This window comes from Rattus norvegicus, chromosome X (assembly GCF_036323735.1).
Source record: "Rattus norvegicus strain BN/NHsdMcwi chromosome X, GRCr8, whole genome shotgun sequence".
Classification (NCBI taxonomy): domain Eukaryota; kingdom Metazoa; phylum Chordata; class Mammalia; order Rodentia; family Muridae; genus Rattus; species Rattus norvegicus.
Window position 1 is genome coordinate 8,653,916 of NC_086039.1, and position 19,103 is coordinate 8,673,018.

Here is a 19,103-nt window from a genome sequence, read left to right on the forward strand (position 1 = left end):
TAAAATGCAGTTCTATGGAAATAGTACTGGACTACTCACATGTTAGGTACTGGCATTATTATTATTTGTGTCTTTTTATTTAGAATTATATTTAGCAAAGATAGTTATTGATGAGGTTTTCACAACTGTCTTTTTCTGTTATTTCCATAAGACCCTGAACTAACATCATTCTTGGGACTTTTTTTCTTATCTCAGTAGTATTAGTCACTAGAATGCTGAGATCCACTAAGTTTTCCAAAGTTATTCATTTTTAAATTTGGCCTAGAGGTAAAAAGGTTTTGAGTTGCTATCTGAGAAAGAGAATTATATTGAAACACCAATCTTGTCAGAGTACTAGGTGGTCTGGTTAGACCACCATGTATTCATTCATGGGACAGCTGAACTTTACTTCTTCAGGAAGTGCCCAGAATGGAATAAGAATGGGATTCATAAGACATTCTTATGAGTGTTTTTCAGATTTCAACAGTTACAACTCTGTAAAAGCTTTAAAATTTTAGGATCAAATATTGAGCCTTTTGATTGCTGTTTGTGTATGTCTTGTAGGGTGAGGGCAGGGTTTACAGAGGAGGAAACAGGAAGGAAGCAGGAAGCAAGAAAAAGGAAAGCGGTTTTTTCTTCTTTCCTTCCTTTCTTTTTTTTACTTTTTTTAACAATATTTTTATGAGTTGAGACGTTCAAACATGTTTTCATCATATTTGACCAACTCTTCTCACATCCACCTCCCTCACTTCCCAGACATTTTGTTCATTTAAAAAATAAAACCAGACCCATTAAGACTAATTTGTTTTGCTCAATATTCTTGGATGTGTGACCTTCCACTGGAGCACCGTTAATATATCAGGGGCTAGACAGGGAGTTGGACATGAAGTCCCACACCTAGGTAAGGAACTATTGGCATTTGACAAGCTGTTGAGGGAAGGAGAGTCAACTTTCTGTAAGAGATCTGAATCTCAGATGGGTAACAGAATTCCAATCTGAGCAGTCAGGATCTCTAGAAATAAGATTGTCAATTTCTCTGGAGAAAGCTGCTTATTGAATGTTCCATTCCATTCAGAAAGTTATTCTGTTAATCTAAATACCAATGCTACAACTGACAAGGTGATTGCTGATCCACAAACAGAATGTAAGAGAAATCATTCCTATCTAACCATTCCAAGAATACAGAGCATTTCCAATAATTTTCAGTGAATGGTTAGAGATAATTTCTATAGTGAAGCATCACTGATTAAAAATTTTAATTTTTAATTTTAAAAATTAAAAGCCAGGAATGGTGATGATTTTCTCTAATCCAAATACTTCGGAGGTTGAAGCAAGATAGTGAGAATTTGTCTTAAAGTAAATAGATGAACAGATAGATACATAGATAGATAGACAGACAGATAGATACATAGATAGATAGATAGATAGATAGATAGATAGATAGATAGATAGATAGATAAAGGGATCCTATACAAAGTTATTGGTGATGGCTGTACAACAATTTCAGTGCACTTAATGTTACTGAATTGTATACCTAAGGAAAATTTAACCTCGCTTTGATAGATTATGGGCTGCCACTTTGACTGTGTATTTATATTGTAGAAAGCAAATCTGAGTAGTATTCCAAATATATAGAACATAAAAAGGATCCTCTATGAGGAAATTCATAGTGCCCTTTGTTTTCAATACAGTGAGAAAACCCAGAGTGTCACATATGCTAGGCAAAAGATCTACCCTTGAGCTACGCCTACTCTTAGCCCTGTGTAAAATTTTAAACCTAAATGTGTTATTTCAATCTCTGGGAATCCACAAGCAACAAATTAAGTATTTTGAAAATGTGTGTGTGTGTGTGTGTGTGTGTGTGTGTGTGTGTGTGTGTGTGTGTGTGTGTGTTACTCAGGGCTATTTACAAGCTGCATGCATACATATTTTTATTGTATATTTGATAGAGCAAACTAATAATATTCGAACATTTTAGCCTGTTTCAAAAAATCTATTTCTAAGTGGGAAATCCAAATGAGCTGAAGCATCTGTAAGCACACTGCATCTGGAAGGGGATAATGGCATCATGGACTCAGAAAGGATGCATTTACATAAGTAAGAGAGAAAACAACATCCCTTGAGGTTTTGGGGTTTCCATCTGAAAGGGGTTGAAAGTGAAAATTCAACTAACTCTTCAGACAAAAGAAATATGTTCTATAAATTACTATATAAAAGATGCTAACATAATCTTAGAATTAAATGTCCCTTACTCAAAAGAAACACTTGTAAACTGAGGGTCAAAAGCAAGGTCATATTAGTAAGCATTGAGACAAAGTAACACAAAAACCGATCTTTTGTCTTCTACAGGACATTTGGCTGAAACAAATCCCAACTCTTAGCAAAACATATACTTAGTATTCTAGGGCACACAGATTCTGAGAAGTCTTTGAGTTCGGAAACCTGGAGTAAATAGCCATAAGCCGAATAGAAATTCTAACACGAGGAAAAATGTTTACCAGGCTGTTTCTATCGGGAAAGCTTCTGAAGTTTCAAATAATGCTTTATCACCTCACTCTCTAAGAGTAAATGTTTGGTGCATATTTCTAACTCCACTTTTATTAAGAGAGCATGTGAAAAATAGGGAGAAAGTGAGGACTCATAAATATGTCAATTCTATATCAAAGCTGGTCCTGAAAAGCTTGTGTTGGCTCTACCTGGGTGTTTCCTCCCCACACCCTTCACTACACACTGCAAAATTTAACAAAAGGCTTCCATAATTAAATGGAATCATAATTAATTCATCAAACAAATGAACTAATAGATTATCTTATTTACAAATGTGAGTAATTAATCACTCCAATAAGCATTTAGTATCTAATGCTTCTCTTATCATCTAAATCTCAGCACTGGTAGGACACAGACAAGCAGATCCGTGGGTCTTACTGGCCACTCAGTGTAGCTGTATCAGTTAGGTTGAGAGAGAGACAGAGACAGAGAGAGACAGAGAGAGGGGGGGGGGAACAGACACTAGAAAGTACTTAGTTGAGTACATGACTGCAAATTTTCAGTGTTTAAACTGTACAAAAGGAATGAATGTGGAACTGGCAGTCAGGAAGTAAAAAAAAAAGGTCTTTCACTAACACCAACTGTATCTGCTCATTTAACAGCTAGTTGTCACTAAAAATGACGGTGAGATATCTTACAAATTCTAAGGCCCAGTGCTTTTGTAACCACTGCCTCAGTTTCTTTTTCTAGAATATATAGTGAAGTAATAAAGAACATGCTTTCAGTAATTAATAGACTATTAATTACTCTTATACCTTTGACAAAGCACTCTACCTCACTGAATCTTAGTTTTCTCTTCTGTAGAATGGGAGAAATCAGAACAACCTAGTGGGGCAGATATAAGAATATAATGAGTTCATCCATAAAAGGACTTAGTTCTTTATTGCTAGCCTCTAGGAACAATAAATGTTTCTCAGCACCTGACTCACTGAAAGAACTAAATAATGCGGCTAAGTCTGCTAACTAGCTTTCAGCTTAATTCTCACAGTTCCCAGTTGAAGTGCATGACTGTTTAAATAGTTGAACCCAAAGGATTTGGTTTCTTTCCTCACATTGAATATGAAAATGTAAAAAACTTCCACAAATGGTAGCTGATATTATTCTTACTGTTATTAGGAAAATGTCATGCTTTGCAGAAATGAGAAAATAGAAAAGTGTTTTAACTATGGCCTGATAAAGCCAACATTTTAAAATATTTTGTATAATTTTTAATGATGTTAGTGACTGAATCTCATACATACTATGCAACTGCTCTGCCCCTGAGATTTAACTTCAGCTGTTACCACTTCAGAAAACCTCTTAATATTTTTTGATCTCCTTTTAATCCACGAGCTCTCAACATTTCTAAAGGCTATTTGTTTATTTTCCCAAATGTGTTATTATCATGTACCCCTAGGCATTTCAATCTACATGTTTATCAAGTTAGCTAAGATTCCTGACTTCCTGGTTAGATATCACTGTGCACAGATCCCAAGTGTCCTAGGAAACTCCTAATTCTTTAGCCCCAGACCCAACATGATTGTGTGTAGTCTGGGGGCGGGGGTATGTCTTTTGTAAAGAGGTGTGGTGACTGGTGTGGAAATCCTGTCATTTTGTATATGTAAATGAGCCCTTCCCTCATAGTTTCAGGAAGTGGCCTACAATAACAGATTGGAAAGTTAATTTCTCAAACATTTTTCTAGGTTCCAGTCACTACATGTTTGTCTTCCGTGAGAAACAATAACAGAGGCAAAAACTATTGTTCCTTAGGTGGATCTGAGGAACTGATTTTAAACAACCTCTTCTTCAAACACTAGGAAATGCACCACCAAGGCATATTTTCCAAAAGGAAAAGCCAAACACAAAGCAAATAACCAATGTGTTCAAAGACATGCTTAGTGAGAATGCAGGAGAAGCACAAGTTAAAAGCTAAAGTGGCCTCAAATTGTGTCTTTGGGGCTTTTACAACTGGCTCTTACATGACTCATAAGTTGCTTGGGACTATGGAAGAATGCGTAGGGGTGACTGTGTGTGTGTGTGTGTGTGTGTGTGTGTGTGTGTGTGTGTGTGTGTGTGTGTGTGTCTGCCTGCATGCCTTTGTTCATCTGTCTGTCTAGGCAACTCTATCCCCTAGCATGTAAATGTGTTAGGAAGGGGAGTGGGGTAAAGCCTGGGAGAGTTATTATAGGTATCACAGTTACTTTACTATTGCTACAACAAAACACCATGACTAAGACAACTTATAGAAAATAGCATTTAGTTGGATTTACCATTTCAAAAGGTTAGAATGCATGGTGGCAGATAAAGCCTGGTGGCAAGAACAACTGAGAGTTCAGGTCTTGATCAAAAGTAGGAGGCAGAGGGAGAACATTCTGGAGATGGCACAAGTTTTTAGAAACCCCAAGGCCTACCTCCACTGACATGCTTTCTTCAACAAGACCATACCTCCTAATCCTTCTGAAATAATTTCACCAACTTGGGACCAAGTATTCAAATATATGAGCCTATGGGAACCATATACTGTAAGTAGGACTTAATATGCCATCCTAGTAGGATTGTGGCATACAGTAGTGTTTAGAGCTATGTGAACCATGGAAGCCTAGCTTAAGAGCCTTCAGAGGAGAAGAGTATGAGCAATCAGGCTAGAAACCATTCTTGTGATATTTTGGCAAAGAACGTAACAACTTTCTGTTCTTGTGCTAAGATTTTGCTTAAGGTTAAATTGAAACTTAATATACTGATTTCTTTGACAGCGGAGATTTCAATGCAACATAATATGGACTCTGCTGCTTGGTTATTAATAATCACTCTTATGCAGGCCTACAGTGAAAAAGAATAAGGGGAGCAAAAAATACAGTTTGAACAGAAAAGAGCACCAGGAAACTTAACTTTGGAGTCAAGGCTTTGCTGAAAGAGATGACAGATCAAGGCAAGGTCTGATCTGCATTAGGATAAAGGAAGGGCCTAAGGAAATTTCTGTTCCTCAAAATCAACAACAAATCAAAGCTGCTACAAATGTGATCCAAAGATGCTGGGTTCAACCCAAGTTGGTAGTCAAACTTGGCAGTGCTGTGCTCATGGCTCTGGCTTTAGAATCATGAAGGATACGCATCTTCCTCCAGGGCTAAGAAGAGTTGTTAAGGCAAAGAGTGAGGCAGGAGTGTCCCAGCAGGGAGGGCCTAACAAGCCACTTCATAAAGCTGTGAAAGTGAAACCTGGATTGTACTGGATATCCCAAAATGTTAGAGGTGCCAGAACCATGACATATCTGCTAAGCAGAATTGCACACAGGGGGTAAAAACACCACAAAGGAGAACTGTGTCTTTGCAGGCAAGGCTGGAAAGGTGGAGCTATCTAAGCCCTTTGACATCAGACATGGAGCTACACAATTTTGGGTATGTCCTGCTAGATTTCAATATTCCTTTGGTCCAGCATTTCTTTCCTATGGCCTGATCCATCTCTTTTGGAATGGTAAAATATATTCTATGGCACTGTACTTTGGAAGTGTGTAATTTCCTTTTTGATTCTACAGGTGGTAACAATTAAAAGATTACCTGGAGTTTCGGAACTTACTTTAAAGAATGACCTCATGGACTCATATGTTTAAGTGCTAGATGCCCAGTTGGTAGAACTTTTGGGGAAGGATTAGGAGGGGTGGCTTTCTGGAGGATATCGGGGATGGGTTTAGAGATTCTAAAACTTGTACCATTTCCAGTGTCTCTCTCTCTCTCTCTCTCTCTCTCTCTCTCTCTCTCTCTCTCTCTCTCTCTCTCTCTCCCCCTGCACCTCTTTCTCTCCTGTTTTAACTTCCAGATGTAACCTCTCAGCTGTTCCTACTACCATATATTTTTTCCACTATCAAAGACTAACTCTCTGAAATTATAACCCCAATGAAATGCTCTCTTTCATAACTTACTTTGGTCATTATCTTGTCAAAGCAATATAAAAGTAACTAAGATAGGATCCAAAACCTGAGACTTTGAAAACTGCTACATCAAAAAGTAGAGAACACAAGGTTTAGGCATATTTAGGGGTTTTCTAAACATGATTCCTGTTATTCATGGAATAATGCGACCAATTGACAAAGGGAAACGTTGTGAAATTGAAACGTTTCTGCTGGGCCTGCACAGATCCAAGCCACATGGGGCCCCACTGCTAAGATTGGGGAAGTTTATACAAGCACCCATCCCTAAGAAGCTATTTCTAATCAGCACCTGATTGCAAAGAAAAATAGTTTGCTCCACTGGAGTCTCACTGGGTCTATAACCCACACTTAAGGATAGCCCCATGACCAGCAATGGTAATTTTGTAGATTTCTTTCTTTCTTTCTTTCTTTCTTTCTTTCTTTCTTTCTTTCTTTCTTTCTTTCTTTGTCTCATGTTGGTTTGTTTGGGCATTTACCTTAATGATCTTTTGCTTGTATTATAGTTTCTAATTTTTTGTATTTGTATGTTTTGTGTGCGTGTGTGTGTGTGTGTGTGTGTGTGTGTGCGCGTATGTGTATTCTTTATGCTTTTTTTCTATTATTCTTTTTTAAATCCTTTTTTAAATCTATTTTCTAAAGGAAAAGAGAAGAAAGTGTGGAGTTGCAGTTGGATGGATCAGGAGATGGAATCTGGGAGGAGATAAAGGAGAAGAAACCATGATCAGAATATATTGAACATGAAAACAATATTTTCAGTGGGGAAAAAAGCTGTTTATCTGACAGAGAATTAATATCTGGAATTTATTTTTAAAAATACAAAAACTAAACAGTAAGAAACAAAAGAACTTAATTGTAAACTGACTAAACATTAACAGGTAAGTTTTCAAAAGATGAGAAATGCAAATAAAATCTATATTGACATTCCATTTCACTATGTGAGAATGGCCATCATTAAAAACAAATAATAGCAAATCCTGGGGAAAATATGGATAAAAGGAAACCCATATTTACCACTTCTGGTAAGAATGTAAACTAGTCTAGCAACTATGGAAATCAGTGTGGAAATCTCTTAAAAAACTAAAATTAGACCTACCATGTGGCCCACACCTACCATACCTGGGTATTTGCCCAAAGGACTCCTTATCAAAGCATCACAGAGATACTTACATATTAATAATAACCAAGCATTATTCATAATAACTATGTTATGGAACCAACTTATATGTCATACAGGAAAACATGATATACATAAACAAGAGATTTTTTCAGCTATATACAACAAAAAATATGAATGGAATTGGAAACAACTGAAGACAATTATATTAACCAAATTAAGGCAATCTAAGAAAGAAAAATAATATATTTTATCTTATTTGTAGTTCCTAGATTTCATGAGATTATGAAAGTAGAAACAAAACTATCTAAGGCAACAAAGGAGGCTAATGGGAGGGGGAAGAAAAAGATGTGTAAGTCTATGAGAAATAATATGCTTAATATTCAATATTTGCTTGTATGATAATACTATACTTATACAACATACATTGTACCATGTAAATATACACAATGAAAGTGAATATACACAATGAAAATTTTTAAAAAATAAACTTTAAAAGGGAGAAAAATAATCACAAATAAACAAAAGCTTTCTCGAAATCCTCATGCATTGGTCATATAAATAAAAAGTCAGACTTACCTTGACATATTGAACTAGACGCTCATTGACATTCACTTTATAGGTCTCTATGCCTAGCTCCTTAGACAAGCGTAAGATTCTGTTCTGGGTTGGTCCCACATAGGCTCCACCAACATCTACCCATTTGACATGCTCATTCTGAAGAAAGAGAAAAAGTAGATTACTTAAACTTTATAATCTAGAAAACTTCCATCATGAAAACTCATGTTTAATTTGCAAACTTAATTGTGTCTTATGTGTCCTTTATAATGTACACCTAAAATTCCAACCCTTTTTTCTCTTCCACTCAAAACTGGCAAACACTGACAATTCAATAGGCATGTCCATTTGTAGAGCTATTGATGAGCTTGGCTCAGCAATGTAGTACAGATAAAAGTCTTAAAGTGTATCCTGCTGATCTAGAACCTTTGCAAATCACTTAACTCATTATGTGTATTTTTCTCTTCCATTATTACTATAGGAGTCATCCAGGGATTTATTAAACCTAACTTCCTGATTTACACCAGCTGAAATCTTAAATCAGTCTACATTCATTGGCTGCTGCTGATATTTTAAAATATTTCCAGGAAAAATGCATCACGGCAAAAGAACATTTAAAAGTATAAAATATCCATATAACTAATTATTTACAAATATGTAGATTCTCTCATTAAGAATTCTCTACTTTTCCAGAGTTTTTATTAACATATTTGACTTATTCAACATATTGAATCTTGGTAACCTATAATTCCTTTATGTAACTGTACTAAGTTCTTTAAGGTTTGCTTCTATTCTATTGTTGCATCAGTTTTTGTGTGTACATATTGCCTATTTACCCTTCCTTATCTGATTATTTTTTATTGTATAGCAACCACTGTACTTGAAAATCATGCAGAAATAAGTGGAATGGTAAGAGTTACTTTTCTCAGAAGATTTATAAGACACTAATAATACCAGATTTCTTTTCAGTACCAGGTTTGAAGCTAGGAGGAAATAAACATATGAACTGGTCTTCGTGCAGTTCACCAGTTCACCCTTTATCCTAATGTTCAATCTACCTGAAGAGAAGGGTTGAAAAGCTCTCCTCATACACATATTTACCTTGGCTAGAACAAAATGAACAAGGAAGAACGTCAATCAGAGAGTCTGTGCGGTAAAAGCCCCTCAGGACACTGGAAAGGCATTGGTTTTGTACTTAAGTGACAAGGTGGGGCTTTGGAAGGCTTTGAGTATTGCTAAGACATAGCTTTGATCTCAATGACTCACCTTTACTATTATGATACTAAAAACTGATAATAGGGAACAAGAATGAAAACAGGGCAATCAGACAGCTATAGCATAACCTGGCCTAGAGGTGACAGTGGCTCCCACCATGATGTAGCAGTAACAATATTAGGAAGCATGGATTCCAAAAGTATTTTGAAGACAAATGCAATACAGTTTCTGTATAGAATGAATGTTAGTGTGGAAGTGCTGACCAAGACAAGTATTTGCTGAGTTATTGTGTGGAAGAATTGTTTTTGCAGTTGTAGGCAAGGGAACCTTAGCATTGCATTTGGCATTTAGCATGATAAGAAATGTTCTACCACAGAGCAATTCATCAGCAGCTTTCAAAAGTGACTGCTTTTATGTTCCTTATCAAAATATGTACTCTAGGCATGATTTAGTGATTTAGTTCCTTGTCCTGGGATTCATCACACACACACACACACACACACACACACACACACACACACACACACACACACACACCACTTTGGATGATTGATTGATTTTGAGATGTCTGTTCAACATTGATAACTACTAATTTTAACTTCCCTCTCAGATCAATATAGTGTATTTTTGTTAGCATTTTATTTCAATAGGAGAGTTACTCATGTTTTCCATTCTACTTTAGCAGTAGTAATGAAGTATTATTTTGGTTTCTTTTAATCTGGGTATCATAATCTTTCACTATCAATACTGTCTCCTGAAGCTTCTTTAGTCTCTAACACGTTTTAAAGACTAAAACACCAATAAATTTCTCTTACTTTAACACAGATAAAAAGAAGACTTGTACAAACATTTCTTTAGAAAACTGGCACTCTCTTTAAAGCAAATAATCATAAATGAAGCAGGAAAAGGAGTGAGGCATTCATCAGATCTATGCCTTCTGCACATATGTTATAGCTGTGTACCTTAGTCTTCTTGTGGGACTCCTACAGTGAGAATAGGTGCTGGCCCTGACTCTTTAGCCTGCTTTGGGAACCCTTTTCCTCCTACTGGGTTGCGTCATCCAGCCTTCATACAAGGGGAAGTACCTAGTCTTATTGCATCTGGATATAACATCTTTGGTTGATATCCCTGGGAGGCGTACCCTCTTCTGAAGAGAAAGGAGGAACAGATGGGGAGAAACAGAGGGAGAGGCCTAGAGAGGAGGAAGGAGAAAAAACCATGGTTGGAATGTAAATATGAGAAATTTTTTTTAAAGTGAGGTATTCCACAAAATGTTTCTTTAAAAAGCAGGTTTCTCTTGGGTTTTGCTGGAAGATACTAAGAAGTATAATATGGTATTCTATCTATACTTGCTCTTTATTTAGGTCCTATTACTCAGCCTGGGAGGCCATATACACAGGAATTTATTCGGAAAGAATACATTGACCTTGTCGTGGCATGGCAGGCATTCCAACTTTATTAATTTGATTCTGCAAAATTAATAGATGGTTTAATTATGAAAAACTGTTCTGAAATTATAGAAAAATCCATTGAACGAGGTCATGTGACAATATCAAATTTGAAATTTTGTTTTAAGATCCAAAATATTTTGTATGACTTCTTCCAAAATTATCCTTATTGATTATGTCATTTGAATCAATTCTCAAAATTAGTTGATTTAACTTTCTACTAAATACCATCCTGACCATTTCTTAAAGCTTTCTTTTTCTCTCTCTAGGCATTTGAAATGTAAATGCTAAGTGCTTATTCCTAAGTATTTATAAGATTCCTTTCTGATGAGAAAGGAATACCAAAGAGATATATAGTACCATGCTGGATAGACATTAATAATTCCTATCTGCTGCTGACATATATAAAGAAGCAATATGGCCAAGTAGCTAAAGTCAATAACAAAAGACCGGGATAAGCATGTCAGAATTTCATTTCCTTTACATGACTTGCTCTTAACTGAAAATCTCCAGCATGACTGATGTTCTTACCTAATAAGCAAAAGGTTCAAATGACAAGGAAAGTGGGAGTAAAGGAAAAGGTAATAACTATCTCTAAAATAAAGGGATATTTTCTCAGAAAATGACAGAAGAATCACATCTATTAAGCAAATACAGGTAGAATATTTAACTTGTCTTTTACACTACCATATAATGCCATATAATGCCTTCAATTTCAATTTAAAGTTAGGCTGGTTATGAAGTTACATGCCTAAGGCTGGGATGGTAGAATCTCAAGTTGAAGGCCAGCCTGAGTTACACAGCAAAACCCTGTCTCAAAAAAATAAAATAACAAGCCAGATATGATGGTGCATGCCTTTAATACCAGCATCCAGGAGACAGAGGCAAGTAGGTCTGTGTGAGTTCATGGCCATCTTGGTCTACATAAAAGTTCCAAGACATACAGGGTTATACAGGAAGACCCTGCCTCAAAAACAAACAAAAATTAAAATAAAGGTGTAGAGGAGATTCTTGGAAGACATATGAATATACCTTATCCGGCATAAGACTTGCATGTGAAATGCTAAAAAGACTTATCCTAATTAGAGTCAAGTAAGTACAGTGAAGAAATTCTACTCTCTTCACTCCATTTTACATTTTAAATGTATATAAATGTTTTATCCACATGTATGTGTATGTACCATGTCTGTGTCTGGTACCCACAGAAGTCATAAGAAGACTTTAGACCTTAGAACTGGACTTAGAAATGGCTGTGTGCTTGGAATCAAACACAGATGCTCTACAAGAGCGAAAAGTAGTCTTATGCAAAACCATAGAATATTATATCTAAGGGAATACTCAGAAATACTCCAAATAAATTAAATGTGGCTTTACATTAAAGTTAAGGAAGCAAGCATACGGGGTTGGGGATTTAGCTCAGTGGTAGAGCGCTTGCCTAGGAAGCGCAAGGCCCTGGGTTCGGTCCCCAGCTCCGAAAAAAAGAACCAAAAGAAAAAAAAAAAAAGGAAGCAAGCATACCTATACTACAAAGTAGCATATTTGCAACCTACCCTGGGGAAGCTTATTAAAAGAAAAATGTAGATTCAGCAGCCATGAGAATTCTCTCAAGTTTGCAGGTAATTACAAGGCTGCAAGTCTATTGACCAGACATGGAGTAGCAAGGTTGTAGGGCACCTTGTTGGAACTGAGCAAAATAGAACCAGGTCTCATGGGGCCAGTGAAGTAGAATGTATGGCATGGGATGACTGGAAGAGTTAAGACAGTATCCTAATTCAGACATCATCCCACAGCTATTGCAATAGCCATACCAATTCCCTTCATGCCTCTGATGCCTGGAAATGTTAAACACTGGCTTTCGAAGGCTCCCCTTACAGTTGAGGCAAATGTCTGCATGGAATTAACAGTAAAGGAGATGCTCTGTCTCAGCAAAGGATAGTGTTGCTCTTTTATTCGATTTCCTTTTGATTGTTTTTGAAACAAGACACCACTATGTACCATAAGCTGGTCTTAAACTCATTACCCTCCTGCCTCAGGAGTGTGTGTGTGTGTGTGTGTGTGTGTGTGTGTGTGTGTGAGCGCACGCACGCGTGTGCATGTGTATATGTGTGTTTGTACTTTAGGGATACAAAATCACTTTTAGTTCACCAAACTATTACACTAGCTCAGGTACTACACACTCAATTTGACTCTATAATGTAGACATTACAACACTGTAATGAAGTTATCTGTTCACTTTTGTTGTTTTTATAGAATGGGAATGATTAAAGTCAGAGTCCATCTTTGTACACTTAGCATGGTTGAAAAGAACAAAAATGCTGGGCATAGTAGTACATGTCTATAATCCCAGCACTTGGAAGACAAGGTAGGAGGAAGTTTGAGGTCAGCCAGGACTGTACAATGCGTTTAAGGCTAGGCTAAGATACTGAGAAAAACTATGCCTCAAAAAAAAAATGAAGAAAAAAAAGGGCCACTTACTTAATAAAATAGTTTAGACTTGTTGGACTAATGGCTTAACTATGTGATCTTATGAGATTTCCTCTAGGGTTAAGGCCCCATTGTAGCTTAAATGAGATGCCATAAAGTATTGAAATCACTTACCCTCACAGTATATGTTCTTCCTCCAACTCTATCCCGGGCTTCCAAAACCAAGACATTAATTTTGTATTCAGACAACAGTTTGGCAGCAGCCAATCCTAAAGGCAAAATAAAAGACATGAAATATTAACATCTAAATGCTAGACATCCCAGATTTGACCAGATATACCTGGAATCTGTTGATTTTGCTATTATTCTAAAAAAAAATTACCAACATTATTAGCTATCCTAAAGGATTCTCAAATTACAAGCTTATTCATCCTGTTGTATTCAAGACTAGTTGTTAGAAAAATGTAATCTTTTTGAACATGTATCTTGCTTTCTGGAGTAGTCATATTACACTTAAAGAACCTTCTCAGCTCTCATCCAGAAATTCTGACTATATAAACATGGATAGGACTCAGATTCCTAGATCTTCTTTCTCTCAGTTGATTCTAAGATTCTAGGAGCTGTGCTTAATTTGATTTATTAGCCCAAAGCTAAGAACAGGGTCTCATCTATAAATAGAAGCTTTTATTAAACGCACATTTCAAATCTAACATTGTAACAGTAGAAAGTTAAGACAACATAGATTACAATTTTATCACAGATACATGCTATCAATATGTATGATTATTTATGGGAACCTTAATCTAATCACCTTGCTCAGCAAGAGTTTCCAAGGTTTCTCCACTATAAAGTTATATAGTCACTCTCCTTTTAATACCATATTCTTTGGTAGGAATGCTATATATATATTCTACATTATATAATACAAATTTATGATCTACCATTTGGAGGGCACTGTATCTATATGAATTGTTGAGAACTCTTCAGCAGTGCACATTTGGTTCTTTTCCTCATTTATTTATTTAATCATTAGTATGGACTCACAAATATTTGTTTTATACTTCAGTATATAGTACAATACTCTTATTATTTACTGCTGAAATTATTCACTGGGAGCTTTTAATTGGTTCTTATGTGCCCTTTAGCATTCCTTTATCACTTTGTGTTTGTACATGTGCATGGACTTCTTACTTTCTTGTGCTATAGGATACCCCAGGCTCACAGTATCTTCCCTGCCTGTCCTAGCCTTGCAATCAGCATTTTTGTAGTGAGTCTTCATCCCTTTTGTTGGGGAATAAAGTTAGAAACCAAAATGTGGTGCTTCATGTGCTCATGATTACTGGAATGCCACTGCTTGCATGAACTCTCAGCTCTCACAGTAAGGAAATATAGTGTGTATAGACTTACTTTTCAACTTGTATTTATTATATTTGAAATGCTACCCAGATACTTGCTAATCTTTGTATCACCTTTTACAAAAGAAATAAACCGTATATAGAGGTAAATATAGTATAAAGAAGAAAGGTTAATTAGAATGTTAGAAAGAGAAAATAGAGTAACAGTAGAGATGATATTAGTAAAATAATATCAAAATACATATAAAAGTGACTGAAGAGAATGCTATTTAGAGTGATTATAAAATAATTTCTAATAGTATATGTTGCAAACACAGGAAGAATTTCAAAATAGTGTTTTTCTAATTAGCATATGCTTGCTTCTCAGGGTATAGTTTGATATAGGACACAGAATAAATCAGGTTGGTATCATTGAGAATCATGGGTTTTGACATGTAAATAAAGAACGATGAGATTAAATTAAAATAGCCTGTGGCCCTAAATATGAGTCTGAAAGGTCTTGAAATTTTAAAAGGAAGTTATTTGAAAAAATCAAGTAGTGTTAGCCCTCAGATTCTATCAGATTTTCTGTGTTTTGTTTTGCTAGAGATTAGGTCTATCTAGCTTAGCATGGTGAAGCACCCCTATATAATACCAGTACTTGGCAGTAAAGGCAAGAGGATCAGGACTTCAAGGCCAACTATCCTCAACTGTATTGTCAGTTTGAGATCAGACCAGGCTACATAAGACCCTGCCCTCCAAAAGTTACTTAATTAAAAAAATAAATAAAAATTGGGTCTATAGTGAACATATTCAAACTTCTTGTCATTAGTACATAAATAACATGAAAACAATTTATACAAAATTTATATTAGGTATTACGAGTAATCTAGAGATGATTTAAAGTACATAGAATGATCATAAAGTTTCTATGCAACTATATCATTTTACATGAAAAACTTGAAAAATCCTCCAATTTCGGTACCCACAGAAGTTCTGGGACCAAACCTCCACATCACAGATATCAAAGAATAACTGTGTATGCAAAACATTTGTTCTATAATGCTGAATAAATAAATCTCAGTTCTTATGTTGATTGTGAGGACAATGAATAATAAGGAATTTTAATGAAAAATAAAAGGTTAGAAGACACAGAAGTGTTATTTTTAATGCTTAGCAGGTAAAGCAGTTAAACATTTGTGGTCTAAAACGTTATCTTTACATTTTCTTTCCTTTCTTTTCTTTTCTTTTTTTTTTTTTGAGACAAGGTCTTGCTATGCAGCCTAGGCTAACATTGAACTGCCAACAACCCTCCTGCCTCAACTTTTTAAGTGCTGTGATTACAGGCATATGGCAGCATGCCCAGCTTCAGGGAGTCTCTTCTAATATAACAACTATAGTTGTTAGTTTGGAGAGAAAAAAAAAAACAAAAGATGGTGCCTACTATCAGACATAAGTCTCTGAAACTACACTCCCTAATTAATTATTCTTAGACTTACTTTGTATATCACTGTGCATTCTACCCTCCTTCTAGTCACTATGAAATTCAATGATCACATGTAGAAAAAAAATAGATCCCAACTGGACATGGTGGAACAACCCTGTAATTCCTGCACTGGAAGGCTTATTCAGGAGGATTGCGATTTTGACACCAGTCTGACTGTGTATCAAGACTATGTATGCCAAAGAATGAAAGAAGTAATGGGAAGAACGGAAAGAAAAGGTAAGAGGAAGCAGAAAAAAGTATTTTTTAGAAGGTAGAGAGTGAAAAAATGAATTATGAGAAAATAGCAAAAATCTGTATTACAAAGTATGATGTGAATGTCTAAAGGCTATAAACTGTGTGCTATAAACCCGGAGGCTAGTGTGGCCAGATAGCAATGAACCAGCAGAAACATCAGACAGGTACAAGATAGGAAACCAGACGGGCCTTAAATTTGAGATTCTTTTTTCCTCAGCTTCCAAAGTCCTGGGATTACAATCCCATGCAACTATGCCAACTTGATAAAAAAAAAATCTTCTTGAAAATACAAATGTATAAAATCCATCTCTGCATCTTTAGAATGAGCCTGTGTTTGGCAGGTATCCAAATGCTTGCTGCAACCACTATCCAAAAGTACACACTAAGAAAACAAAACCAAATTCATGTGAGTGAGAATAACAGAGGTAACAGAATAGCTGGGTGATTTTTGTTTGTTTGTTCGATTGGTTGGTTGGTTGGTTGGATGGTTGGTTGGTAGTTGGTTTGGGTTGGAGTTTTGTTGTGTTTCAGGTAAGACCACCTTGGCCTACCTGGAATTCAAAGAGGTTTGCCAGCTTCTGCCTCTGCTGAGATTAAATCATTTAATACCATCCCCTGTGATAGTGTAGGTTTTATTGGTGGTTAGGGTTGAACCCAGAGCCTTATACATGTTAGCTAGGCCAGCAAAGGACCACTGAGCTGTCTCAAGCTCTTAAAAAACCTCTATCTCAAGTAACCAAGAAAGTTTAACAAGGATAGGGTATCAGATCAATATATATATCCAGAATATTCTAAGTATTAATACTCAATTTTTCTAATCTTTAAACTAGCTTTATGCTTGCTGACAGAAGAAAACAAAGAATATCTGTATCACACAAGCTTGTTACAAACATTTCTGTCTTAATCTACCTATCTGGATTTTGTGTTTACTGTTAAATAAATCATTCTGTGTTTTTTAAAAGGCCAAATCTTACAATCCTTTCAATTTCAATAAGCTGAAAACATAGTGCAGTCTCAAGTAATAAATAGAATTAAACTAACAATTAACTTCAATTTGCCTGTAATTCAAAAGACTGGTTGTCTAGACAGTCTCAATTTATTTGATTATTGCCCAGCATTTATCTGCACTTAGATAAACAAATCTCACCTCTGTTGGGAGATGTAATTACTTAATTCATTATTTGTCCAATTCTTTTATTGAAATTTCAAATACACTACAAGTGTTCCATGCAGACATTCTCAAATTCTGCACACTTGGAAAGGATAAATTTAAAGCCATAATTCTCTCAAAAATTTTTATGAAACACCAATCCTCAGATAAAACACTCCAAGGAAAAGTATTGTTTTTAAAAGTTGGTATACTTATACTTCTTCTCTCTTGATGATACATTCCCATATAACAATGTTTATATGAAAGGCCCTGAACAGTTCTGCACCAAAATGATGATGATGATGGTGATGGTGATGGTAATGGTGATGGTGATGATGATGATGATAATGACGATACTGATTCAATTCAGCATTTCTCCACACTCTATTCTTTTTAAAAAACACTGTGTGTCAAAATACAGTTTGGAAAAACTGGTTTAAGCCCCTTTAAGATTGTTCAAATAATTACAGTAATATACTCCCATAGGCAGGGCCCTAGTTAAATATCATCATAAAGTCCATAACATAAGTATGGGAGCAAAGGTTGATATAGTTATGGATTATCCTCTAACACCTCACAAAATTCTTTTCGTTTTTAGAAGTGACACTTCCAACTTTTAATATTGGTCATCACCCCCAGAATTTATATAGTTAATTCATTACTATTTCGTTATATGGTCCCTGACCAACAGAATTCTTACATAATTATACACTTGGATTCTTGAACTGAACACTGCAAGGACAATAAAACGTATAAACAAACATCAGCTTACACTGAAATTTCCAGGCAACATTCTCCAAGCCAGAAAACCGAGAACCTCACAAATTTTACTGCCATGGTGAGCACTCTATTAACAAACATTGAAAGAGTGAACAGATGAATAAATGAATGAATGAATGAATAAATATGAACACAAAATAAAAATGGTTTTTTCATAAGCCTTAGCTTACAGTTAATTCATTTAATTTGGAAATGATCAATTTCAATGCCATTTTCATTAGAGTTTTTAATTTATTTAAAGACCACAACACGTTTGTCCAGCATTACTTCCTCCATAAAGTAATTTGCTTATAATTTCCTTCAGGGAGAATTAGCTGTTCCTTCCCTGTGCCCCTGTCCCTGTGAACCAACCTTATGCTAAATATCCCTCATCTTGCAGTGTTTAGGACCCTAAGTCTTTTAGATTTCAGATTATGTTTAGACTTTATTTGCAAATATAATTAGATAATTTGGGGAGGGACCCGAGTCTAAACACTGAGTTTAGTATGTTTCATTATACACCTTATATGTATGCATAGGCTTAAAATAGCTTTATACAATACTTCTCCCACATTTTCTGACTATAACCAGATGACTACATGATATCAGATGTAGAATTTTCCATGTGTGACACCGTGTCACCACTCAAAAAGTTTTAGTTTTTTTTTTTTTGTCTTCCAGTACAGCAGTACTTCAGATTGCCAGCTGTAACCCCTGCCTCATAGAGGTTCCTGTGTATTATACAAGTTACTGTACAGACAAATGAGCTAACAGATAAACTAGAGAACACCCTCTGATCAAACTTGTCTGTAAAGGGACAAGTGTGGCTTAGAATTTTATCTAATGCCTTGAAAGGACAATAATCTATAATACATAATAAAAAATAAATGCACATTTAGTATCAACAGCTTCACTTCAAAATATATGATT

At 35.6% G+C, this 19,103-nt stretch overlaps 1 protein-coding gene across 1 annotated transcript in view; it reads right to left on the bottom strand.

Annotated features, from left to right (window-relative positions):
• The window catches only part of Maoa (monoamine oxidase A), a 66,134-nt gene that overhangs the window by 38,677 nt on the left and 8,354 nt on the right, over positions 1-19,103 (bottom strand). Inside the window, exons 2-3 of the mRNA NM_033653.1 lie at positions 13,364-13,458; positions 8,124-8,261 (exon numbers count right to left, since the gene is read on the bottom strand). Of these exons, the coding sequence (NP_387502.1) occupies positions 8,124-8,261; positions 13,364-13,458 (233 nt within the window). The remainder of the gene's footprint in view (positions 1-8,123; positions 8,262-13,363; positions 13,459-19,103) is intronic.